At 40.4% G+C, this 11,970-nt stretch overlaps 2 protein-coding genes across 3 annotated transcripts; one reads left to right on the top strand and one right to left on the bottom strand.

Annotated features, from left to right (window-relative positions):
• The first annotated feature begins 302 nt into the window (after nt 1-302).
• smyd1b (SET and MYND domain containing 1b) lies at nt 303-8,200 on the top strand. 2 transcript variants are annotated; one of them, XM_053421375.1, is made up of 10 exons: nt 303-559; nt 1,691-1,867; nt 2,356-2,569; nt 3,295-3,425; nt 3,640-3,678; nt 5,171-5,366; nt 6,301-6,393; nt 6,501-6,664; nt 6,790-6,958; nt 7,771-8,200. In XM_053421375.1, exons 1-10 carry the CDS (start codon nt 438-440, stop codon nt 7,933-7,935), a joined length of 1,470 nt encoding a protein of 489 aa, XP_053277350.1. In that variant the 5' UTR covers nt 303-437; the 3' UTR covers nt 7,936-8,200. The 2 variants fall into 2 exon arrangements, with proteins under 2 accessions (XP_053277350.1, XP_053277351.1); XM_053421376.1 differs by lacking the exon at nt 3,640-3,678 and having other exon boundaries at nt 318-559.
• Nucleotides 8,201-9,859: 1,659 nt separating this feature from the next.
• On the bottom strand, nt 9,860-10,871 carry LOC128438714 (fatty acid-binding protein, liver-type). Its single transcript, XM_053421374.1, has 4 exons — nt 10,651-10,871; nt 10,266-10,438; nt 10,039-10,134; nt 9,860-9,945 (listed from the first exon to the last, which is right to left on the bottom strand). Exons 1-4 carry the CDS (start codon nt 10,715-10,717, stop codon nt 9,895-9,897), a joined length of 387 nt encoding a protein of 128 aa, XP_053277349.1. The 5' UTR covers nt 10,718-10,871; the 3' UTR covers nt 9,860-9,894.
• Nucleotides 10,872-11,970: the final 1,099 nt, after the last annotated feature.

Raw genomic sequence — 11,970 nt, 5'->3', positions numbered from 1 at the left:
GGTGGACAGAAATAACCACCAGGGATCAGGCACCTACCAAGTAACAGCCGGCGTCACTTAACAGCATACAAATCTGAACGTGTGTACAACTCAAATAAAAGACAGGAGCATGGAGAACGACAATGAGTTCAATCATGTTACTTTTTAGCAAGGTTGTTGGTTATATTTAGGCATCTGTTTGCAAATGACGGCAAACTAATGTGACACCCCCAACCCCTTTGTCTGTCTCTCTTGGTACAGTTCAAGAGGTGGAGGGCTATTTCAGTACCCTGGTTGAGGAATGTGCAGTTGTCATTGAAGAGCACAGAGGGCACAGATTGGTCTACGAGTTCCTCAACTACCCTATCGCAGTATTTAGCCTCTTACTACCGCTGCCACGCTCCTCTCTTCTCTGCTCACCTTCATTGGCCAGCATCTCAGGAACCAGTGCAGCGACCATGGAGAACGTGGCAGTATTCGACTCACCTGGAAAAGGGAGGGGCCTGAAGGCGACCAAGGAGTTCTGGGCTGGAGATGTGATTTTTTCCGAGGCCAGTCTTTCGGCTGTTGTGTTCGACAGGTACGGTGAAGACTCAAACTGTGTGGCTGCGGCTGGGAATGTGTGAAGATTTGGTCAGTTTATACATAGATTATATTTACTCCGGCCAAGAAGGTTATGTTACTGTTTTTTGGCTTGTTTGGTACATTACATTACATTACCTTTCATTTAGCTGAGTGCATTCAACCATGAGGGTACAAACCCAGAACAACAAGAATCAAGTAAGTACAATTTGCTTCAAGAAAGCCAAGTGCTATGTGTAAGTGCCATATAAGTGCGACTAAACATATATGGTTGTTTTTTTATTTTTGTTTTTTAAACCTGGGTATAGTTGAAAGAGATGTGTTTTTAAGTAAGAGTTTAGGAACCAAACTTAGAAGCCTCAGCGAAATTTGGCAATATACCTATGACATAAAAACTTAGGGTTAGGGTTACGGGACAGCAAAGTGTTGCAAGTGTTTGTTAGATAGCAGGGTTACACAAAAACTACTCAACCAATGCGCAGTGCCCCACCATCACCCAACTTTGGTGTTGGGGACTGTTGGGCCTCAGCTGTCCTCTTACATTTTCCTTTTTCTAAGGGCAATGGAATCTGATTTTACTGACCCGGACCGCTGTATTCCTCCTGTGATGTAATTGTACAACATCCTTACATAACTAACCAAAAATAGTGTGAGCAACCTGATAAAAGAAGCAAACACTTAACGACATTCATCAAATCCGGAACAATCAGAAACAAAAAGCTGGAACCTTTGGGCTCACTTCTCAGGCAAAAATGAGCGGCGTCATCTCGAGCATCACTGGGATGCAATTTGAAAAGGACAAGATAACCATCAGATACGGGTGAAAGATAATGCGATTGTGGATCATATTTAAGCCTGTGTATCCCTCAACCAATATTGTTTTTCATGATCCATTAATATCATCAATAACACCAGTGTTTGAAACATGACGTAAGGACTATAAGTTTTGCACAGCGACTGTTGAAAATTAGACAAAGACAGGTATTTACTGCGTCTACCCACGAGGGTCGTAATAAACAAACGTTATGCTTTTAACAATATTAACACCAACTTGTGTTATGAAATAATCTCGAGCTCAATTTCATTTAGATTTTCTTATGATCTGAATGTTACCTTTGTTCTTCCGCAGTCTTGCCGAGCGTGTTTGCCACAGCTGTTTCCGCGCACAAGAGAAGCTGCAGAAATGCGGCCAGTGCAAGTTTGCCCATTATTGTGACCGAACCTGCCAACGAGCCGGCTGGGCCGAACACAAGCAAGAGTGCGGTGCCATCAAATCCTGTGGCAAAGCACCCAATGAGAACATCCGGTAAGGGGAGGGAGAGGGAGATAGGAACTGAATGAAAGATATTATATTTGTTAGATAGGAACTGAATGAAAGACATTATATTTGTTTGAGACTTTTTCATAATTTTTTTGCTGACCAAACACAGGTAAAGTTTTCTTCGGTGTGTGGCGGTTTCGGTGTGTAGTTGACTTGTGCTAATCCACCATTTTAAATTTGGAAAGAAGAAGGGTGTTCATTATATTTTGATCAAGAAAACACAAGGGAATGCAAAGAACCACATTTAACAAAGTGAAGAATGGAACCATTTAAGCACTGGGTATTGTTTATCTCTGAGTTGCACCAGGTTTGTTTTTGTGTCACTGTTATGTACTTGCTCTACATTTGCATAACTGTGTTATATAACAGCCTCTATTACGGTAGACTTTAAAATTTGTCTCAAGACGATGTGTGTCCAATCCGCTCATAGCCCCCGCAGTCACATGATGTCTCCTTTTTCATTTTGTGGCCAGCTTGGTTGCTCGCATCTTGTGGCGAATGGACAAGGAAGGGAGTGTGGTGTCTGACATGCAGCTGACGACACTGGAGGAGCTGGAGGATCACATATCCGACATGCAGGAGGAAGAGATGCAGGAGTTCAAAGTTGACATCCACAACTTCCTCGACTACTGGCCCCGTAACAGCAAACAGCACAGAATCGACGACATCTCCCATATCTTTGGAGTGGTGCGTCTTAATATGGACACTGCATATAAATATGTCAAAGTTGTGTCCCAACTCAGGGGAAGCTTCTTTCACTGAATAAGCAAAAACAATAGTGGGTGGAATCTGCCCCACCTCTCCAAATCTGACAGTCATGTGTTCAGGTGTCTTTGTTAACACGTAATATAATTTTCTATCTTTATCTTTATCACCAGAGCTTTAGTTTTTAGAAGCTGACATAGCAAAAAATAGCTGAGCTCAATTCAGACGTGCTCTTTGTACCTGAGTTTACAGCCCAAGTTGAATACTTGACTCCCAGCCGAGACACAGTGTACCAGGTTGATTGTGAACGTCAAACTTTGTCAAACCCACATTGTAAATTCACCAGTAACATGTTCTGCTTCACAACATTAACACCATGACGTGCACATCATAGGAATGACAGTTACCGAAGCCAAATACTGCGACAAGGACATTATTCACCAAAATAGACTTTGAATGATCCCACCAGAGGCAGTGACCTTTATAATCGACTGGAAATTGTGTTCAAAATTGGGCTTAAACCAGGAGGTGCACTGGGTCACAATGTTTAAATCTTATGACAAAGCAAAATATGGATACAAGTCTTTCGAAATCTGGACACTGTTGTGTATATCTAAATATACGTAATATCTAATATATCTAATATATGTAAATTGTTCTCCCATATTTGATGTGTTAATGCACATTTATTCGCCTCTCTCCCCCAGATCAACTGCAATGGCTTTACAGTCAGTGACCAGAGGGGTCTTCAGGCAGTGGGAGTCGGGCTTTTCCCAAATTTGTGCCTTGTGAATCACAACTGCTGGCCCAACTGCACTGTAATCCTCAATCACGGCAAGTAAGTAAGAACAAAAAAATAAATAACACAGACGCTGAACTCCACTTAAATGTTGTAATTTTTTTCCCGATAGAAGTGACTCCTATCTTGGTTGAAAAGTTGAAATGCGAAGTGTTAAGTGTTGTGTATGCGGAGGTGTGTTGTACCTAGAGTGTGCGAATGTATGTTTCTCAGGTTGGGTTTGGTGTAAAACTACTTCCTGCTTGTCTTTCAGTCAATCGGCTGTGAATACTGTCTTTCATTCTCAACGGAGGTGCGTTACCTCTTTAAGTGTTATTTATTAGAGCACCATTAAGACCATAACATTAAATTCTGAATTAATACATCATTACATGTAACTCCATCTGCCCCCACAGTCTTTGTCAGTAGTGCTGTAGTTTGTAATGTAGGTTTGATGTGACTCAGTTTCACATCAGTGGCTCTGTTCATTCCTGGTAGAAACATGTGCCCTATCCACTCCTGACTGAAATTAGACACATAAATCATTGATTTCTTCAAAGACCCAAAGCGTTGTTGTCGTAAACCAGTCGGAGGGATAAGGCTTTTGTCAGTCACGTGTGTGTGTGTGTGTGTGTGTCAATCTATGAACTAAACTATGACATAAGATCAGACACACTTGATTGAAAGAATAGAACATCTGTCAGTTTGTATTGCGGCACGCGGCCATGAATAAATAGCTAAATGTATAATAAATGCAAACTATGAACCTATATCATAGTATGAAACTGTAATTTACATACTTAGTCAGCTAGAGTATGTCAGCTGAGTAGTTGGTCATTTTAATAATGGCTCAGGACCCGTTCACGTTCACACAGATTTAAGTATGTGGACCAGACCACCTCCTAATGTGATCCGGGTGATCAATTCATCTCGGGTTAGTCCACCCCTGTACTATATGTTGTTAATGCCAGGTATGAGCAGGGGCAATGAATGTGTGATCATGCTACTTGAATGCTCTGACTTTTATTTCACTCTTTAAGAATAACAGAAGGTCTGGGTTTTTCCTTCACGCTATTCTCCACAGATAACTCACTTTTCAACCCCACATATTAATCTTTACTCATACACTACTGTTTTGTGACGGTGTGTGTTTCCATATGTGACTGCACTGTGTGTTCCTCTGAAATGCCAACATGTCTTCCTGTATAAGAGTTTATGGATAGTTTTAATTAATAGTAATTCACCTCTAATACCATCAAACACAATGATAAAATAATATTTCCACGCATTTACTTATCTAAAAATTCATGATAATTTCAGATTTAAGCCTTTTAATTATTTATTTTGCTTCAACAACTACTTAATATAGGTCTGTCACACAATTATTAATACTGGGTTTAGTTTGGCATATCTGCGAATTGTTAATTAACAATCAATAACTGTTTCAGATTTAAAGATTTTTGTTCTGCATCATAGAGAAGATGTGAGTATTTAAATTAAATTGAGAAAAGTCCTATATTTTCATAATTCACCTACTAAACTTTGGCATAAGTCTGAAATAACATCTCTGATATTCACTAATATGCCTCCTTCAAATTATTGTGGATTGACTGAACTAAAAGCCACATCATCAATCCAAAACAGTAAATAAAATACAGATAAAATTAACCAGATAAGGATTCTATTAAATAACTAGTGAGTCACATTGATGCCAAAGCAGCCTCCGGGTGGGACAGGGGATTTTGAGGGTTTATATAAATGTTTCATTGTGTATTTGTGGACGTGACTGTGTAATTCTTCCTCAGGATTGAGCTGCGTTCTTTAGGTAAGATCGCAGAGGGCGAGGAGCTGATGGTCTCATACGTGAACTACTTGAATTTGTCCGAGGAGAGACGAAGACTGCTGAAAACCCAATATTTCTTTGACTGCACATGTGAGCACTGCAAGGACCACATCAAGGATGATTTGAAGTTGGGTGGAAGGGAAGTGGACGGAGTCAAGGTTTGAGTCTTTCTGAATGATTCTGTTGATTTAAATGTTGAACTGAGAGAAGGATTTTCATGGTGCGCAGGGCAAAAAAGGGCCAAACCGCCTCCCGACATTTAGCCCTGACATGGCTGATAAGCACAGATAACTAACATGAGACACAGAGCCACAGTGACTATTTAAAGCAAAGATAATCCCAATGGATTCAACCTTTCAACTGTTTGTATGTGTGTTCACACACACATTTGAAACACAGAGATGTATAAAATATGACAGATAAACTTTATTTACTCAATACCTTAAATTAATTTGGGGCAGTGACTGCATTTATAATGTTTAATTTCACCCAATTTCAAATATACAAAACTGCATATAATTGATTATTTATTACTTTGTGTATCAATTAAATGTTGACCACCATAAAAAGTGCAAAACCTCTGTGATATTAATGGATATGGATTTGCGTTATCCGATAACGATTTGTATAAAACATGTTCCGGGGACTATCATCAGAAATTATGATTATGATTAGCGAAAAACAAATTTAGCTGTGACAAATTACAGTAATTTATTAAGTCAATTTGAAAGGTATATTAGTAAAAACCACTGATGTACTGGAACAGGCTGTACATTTATAACAATAATAACTAAGGCTTGTCTTTTACTCGTGTAAAGGAGTAAATCGTGGGTTATTAGCAAAAAAAGTATTCAAGTTCTTAACAGGGATGAAGACGGATGCTTTACTTGGTCAAACAATCCAGTTAAAAACAAAGTAAAATAGTCAGGCCTTTGCCTCTACGGACTTTAAGAAGAAAAAACAGTTTTGTCCCTCCAAAAAATTGTCATGTTACATCTTGTATTTTATTGTCATTGTGTTGGTACTCAAATCACTGGGGCAATGCTGCCTAAATCTAATAAAATGTGACCAATCTCTGTCTCTACCTTGTAGCCTCCAGCGGAGCAGGTGAAAGAGGCAACAGAGTACTGCTTTTCACGGCTGGAGAAGATGGACAATGCTCGATTAAACGGTGACTACCACGAGGTAATGTATCAAATCTGCTACTGACTTCAAGACTGGCTTTTACCATGTATATCTTATAAAGCTCTATCCATCCTCCCCACCATTACTCTTTCCTTTTCTTGCTTCAGGTGGTTAAAATCTGCAGAGATTGCATTGAGAAAACGGAACCAGTTCTGGCCGACACTCACATCTACTTGTTGAGGATGTGGAGCACGCTAAGTGAGGTGCAAGCTTACCTGCAGAACTTTGCGGAAGCAGCAGACTACGCCCGTAAAATGGTGGAAGGATACTTGTGAGTACAGAGAGCATTCTCTTGTGAGCATTTTATATCATGTGCTATCCTGTAATAATGATGATCATGCTGAGTCTTCAAACTGGATGGATGGACAATTAATTCGAGCCTCTTCCGTTTCACAGGAAGATCTACAACCCAAACAATGCTGCTCTCGGTATGGCTGCCATGAGAGCCGGAGTGAACCACTGGCAGGCTGGCGAGATAGAGGTTGGACATAGTATGGTCTGTAAGGCCTATGCCATTCTCATGGTCACCCACGGCCCTACACATCCCATCACCAAGGACCTGGAGGTAACCACCATTTCATCTCTGCATGCGCAACTGCAAGAAAAATTAAAACAGCCAGGTTGTTAAATTATCTCTGATACAGTTCAATGACTTTTAATATTACTTATTTATAAATGTAGTAAATAATACAAAATAAATTTACGACTTATCAAAGGATGTGCTTTGTTCATCATGATGAGCATTAAAAACCATCCAAGCACAAGTGCCTGACTGCTAAGAACAGTGGGAAATTAGGTAGCTATTTCCCTCAGGCAGTGATAGACCCAAAACAGAGCTTCACTTTGTCTTCTGTTAATTCAATAGTTTAAGGCATTTGATAAAGATTAAACAGTCGTGGTATCTCATAAATACACCGGTTTTATTTGACCAGTTCACCACCCAGCAATTCTTTCTACTTATTGTACATTCGATTTAAAGAGGTTCAGTGTGTAGAGTTTAGTGACATCTAGTGGTGAAGCTGCATGTTGCAGCTGAATACCCCTCACCTCACCCTCCCCTTCCAAACATGAGCGATAACCTGTGGTAGCCGCCATCTGTCGTAAAAATTAAAAATGTGTTTAGTTTGTCCTGTGTAGGCTATTGTAAAAAACAAGGCTGCCTCCACAGAGTGGACCCACTACCAATATAAATATAAAGTATTTAAATACAAATGGCTCATTCTAGGGCAAAGAAAATGACAATTTTTACAATTGAGATGAAGCACGCTTGTATTTTATGTAAAATTTCTGCCAATAGATCACTTTCACCTAAATCTTACACACTGAACCTTTAACTAATGAGTGGAAATTCATTTGTCATTCCTGATATCTACACAGGCGATGCGAATGCAGACAGAGATGGAGCTGAGGATGTTCAAGCAGAACGAATATGTTTACCACAGTATGAGGGAAGCAGCACTGAAGAACAAACCAATGACCATGATGAATGAGCCCAGGTCTGTGGAGGAGGGAATCAAGAATCTCTTTCATCGGAGGAAGTAACCATTGGGTTGCAGTCAGGAAGTCATATTAACAGTAAACACCTTTGAATGTAGGTGTGAGAGTCTACACAAATAATCACGAGATGATTTCCTGTATCACTTTTGCAGTTACACTATATTGAAAAGAGGCCACGTCACAAATCCAGTGGAACTACAGCTATTCATAATGTTTCATAATAAAAAGAAATCTTTAGATTTCACAATCTGTATATGTTATACTTTAATCATAATAAAGGAAAGGCCCAGAGCTCCAGTACCAAATGAAAAACTACACCAGCTTTTTAAGTGATCTTTGTCTTCACAAATTTTTATTAAATATTGTTACACATCAAAACTTCGAGCGTGTTTGTACTGTGTTGTTTGGGTATTCAGATTGTTATTAAAAGAAATTTTGTATCAAAATGACAAATATTGGTGTTAAGATGCAATGTTGGAAATAGGATGAGAATTTGAAACACAAACCCTCGACCACTGTGCCAACCTTGTTAGGGCATCGGTGCTGGAAGAATCAAACACAGGCAGACTGTCTAGGTCCTGAGGTCACAAACCCTTACTCCAAACAAACCTACTCACTGACAGGGTACACCGGGCAGTACACCTGCATGTCACTGGTTCTCTCTGCACCCTGCTCCATGTCAGCTTGACTCATGGAGCTTTTGTCATAATTTACAAGAAAGACAAGAATATTGTCATAATAATACCAAAATTAAGTCATAATAAAAAAAAATGTAATGTCGCAGGAAAAAGTAAAAAAAGTCCATTATATAGGGTATGAACTTTTGACCTTCACTTTCCTTACATCACTACAAAATGGACACAGTCGAAGACTCAAGCTAAAGTAGGTCCTCCTACAGGTTGTGCAGCAATGCCACACACACACACACACACACACACACACACACAGGTATATTTAAGCAGCACTTATCCAATGTTTTGCAGCATAAAAATTGCCGAATGTGGATAAAACAGTATCGTGATCGTGACACTTAATTTTATTAAATCCCTACAAACAACACATTGTAAATCAGCTCTGAATCTGTGCACCAATTTCTTTCCAACTTAGTTTTTTTTGGCAATTTGGTGCTTCTCTGCAACATCCATCACTCATTAAACTGTCCCAATCTGAACAGGATAACCTGGCTCTCTTCAGACGTTGATAGTGAAGGTGTTAATGACCTAAGTGCTGATATTCAGTTAGTCCACTCTGTATGTGAAGTAGATGCTTACCTTGACACATGATGCTTATCAGTTCCGCTCTCAGAAAGGGGACCTTTAGTCAGTGGCCTGAGCCAAATTTTTATTTCCTCTATTAAATGGCAACATAAAAAAATGACTTCCACTTATTTGCTTCATCTCGTAAAGTTATGCTCATTTTTTTTAAAGCCTAGAGAAATCCATAGTTTAATCTGGACCTTTGAGTCCAGACTGGGTCAGTTGTGCTGATGTTAAATCAGACTCTACGTTGCTGTTTAGCAAGAACACTGCTATTCTAATCAATAGTCCTTTAGTCCTGAGTCTGACTTCTGAGAGATGTGCCAAGTTGGAACACCACAGCACAAAGTGCAGTTCTTGTGCTACGACAGAGTAGAACACAAGTTCAGATTCAGAGCACTGGAGTTGCCTGCATATGCCAAGCTGAATGCTCATGTGTTGAATTTAATACATTCCTCTGTCCATTAGTCCTATAGGGGGACAAACGTCTAAGCAACAGTAAGTAAACACTCTTCACCTGTTTGGAAGGTTCACATTTTAAAGCCAATGCTCCAGGTCACAGATATGTCTTGTTGATCCATTACCTGTGTCCTACTAAGAGAACGTCAGGAGGTTCACAGCCTTTTGTACAGAAGCTCCGAGACCAAAACCTGAATGCTGTACATCCTGAGGAGAATTTCTACTGATTTAGAAAAGAAAACCATTAGACAGTGTTGCCTTTTAGTTTTTATTATCACAGTGCAGACCTTTACATGCGTTTGCTCGTCCTCTTGTACACAATGCCGCCGAGTGTCATTGTCTAGGGAGGGAAGAGGAAGAAAAAAATCAACGTTTGTGTGAAAACGCAAAGATGAGTCAGTCGCAAGAAGAAATGTGCACCATGTGTACTCACATTGACAATTGTGTTTGCGTCCACCAGTTCTGTGACAGACTCGATTCCCTTGAGGCTGACCTTCAACTTGTTGCTGCCTTCACGCTGAACCACCGCCTTCAGGCAGAGTGACACAAAAGAGGGTTCAGCTCGGTCTAGTGTCTGATTCAGTTCATGTGCTCCATTTACGACTTCACATTTTCTACTCAAACCATGTAGTCTAAAGTCAAGCGTTTGCTCTGGCTCACCTTGACCTTCTCCCCAGTGACGGTCTCCAGCTCAGCCTCCTGTCCGATGGTGAAGGTGTTGACGAGGACCTTTGACCCGGTCGTGACCGTCACCTTGAAGTTGTCGCCCGTCTCCTCGATCTCAGAGATGCTCTTGATATCTTTGCCTTTCTGGATGAGGTCATCAGGGAGACCTAAGACAGAAAGCAACCAGTTAGCAACCAGTTTGCAACCAGTTAGCAACCAGTTTACAACCAGTTAAGGTCATTTTGGGAACATTTCTCCGTACTTTCCCATTCAAAAGTTACAAATTTATTTTTTAACACTATACAAGCAAAAATAGATAAAATCACAAGCATCTGAGTCAACAGTGATGCACCTTTGCTCAGGAAGTTACAGATCTTACCAATTGCCTTCATGAAAGGCTCAAAGTTCTCCTGAGTGTCCAGCTGGTACTTTCCAGAGAAAGGCATGGTGACGGTCGGCAAAGGTGACGGGTGGCGAGGTTGTCAGCCTATTTTATACTTTCCAACTCCAGCGCTGCAATCATTAACTACAGGGGCCTACAATTAAGTCAGCTCCAACCCACTGTGTCCAGAAGAGCTCACAGAGGAACCACTGCCAACACCGATAAGGACAGAGAGGGAGAGATAAAGGGAGGTACAGGGTGACCAGATTGCAGTTACGTAACCTTAGAGCCAGAGGGTAGAGTGTGTGTGTGTGTGTGTGTGTGTATTTTGAGAATCTGGCTTATGCACAGATATGTAATAATGGAGTGCTGACAGGGCGTAAGGTTTCCGTTTGTCTCCTTCCTTACACTCCTTCCTTCCTTCTCCCAACTCTTACAAATTTCCAGTTTCGGTTCCTCCTCTGTGGGCTGAACATCTTAATGATGAAATCTAGCTTTTTTTTTTAATGTTTGTCTCTAAGTGATTGGGCTGCAGGGCTAAAACATGAAGATACAGATGACATGACAAAAAAATGCAGTAGTAGGAGTAGCACATCGGCCAAGGCCCAACACTTCCCTTAAATTCAAGCGATATGCCTGGTATTCAGGAATCCAGTCCGGGAAATGTTTGAAATCAACAGAGTTCTCAAAAATAATAATAATTGTGAATCCGCCCCCTGATCTGGATCCCCACTCAAAATATCAAAGAGATCTGGTCCAGTGTTCTTGTGAAATATTTCTCACAAACATACAAAATAACACAACATCCGGGGAGAAGGTAAGAAGAAAATAAATAAAGGTTTAGCACATATTTTCTTTTTGTGACATTTCTTTAACAGACAGTAAAACCCTCATGTCCCCTCCACAGTGTGAACTATATTCTATCTTTCATCACAAAGGTACTTTACTCATATGACTTTTCGAGATAAGCCCCCTGAAAATATTTATCTTTCACTGAGCAGATAAAGACACGCAATGACAGAATCAGTGCAGCACAGTGTCACTGCTCCATCATCAGTGTTTCTCCAGGGCGTTAATGTCCTTGAGCTGCTCTCTTTATGCCTAATTTGTTTGGTATTCAACCCTCATGCAGAACAAGAACTTGTTCAACTGTGAAGATAACAAAAATGATCAAAGGTTACCACCATTCAAGATAACTGTTGCAACAGGGATATTGTGTCAGTGGAGCCGTCACAAAAATGCACGGAGCGTCATTTGAGGATCCCTTTAGAATCCCGTGGAGTTCTGTTCCAGGATTATGCAAAGCTGAACTTCTGA

The sequence above is a fragment of the Pleuronectes platessa genome, chromosome 4 (assembly GCF_947347685.1).
Source record: "Pleuronectes platessa chromosome 4, fPlePla1.1, whole genome shotgun sequence".
Lineage (NCBI taxonomy): Eukaryota > Metazoa > Chordata > Actinopteri > Pleuronectiformes > Pleuronectidae > Pleuronectes > Pleuronectes platessa.
This window is presented reverse-complemented; position numbering and strand designations above follow the sequence as displayed.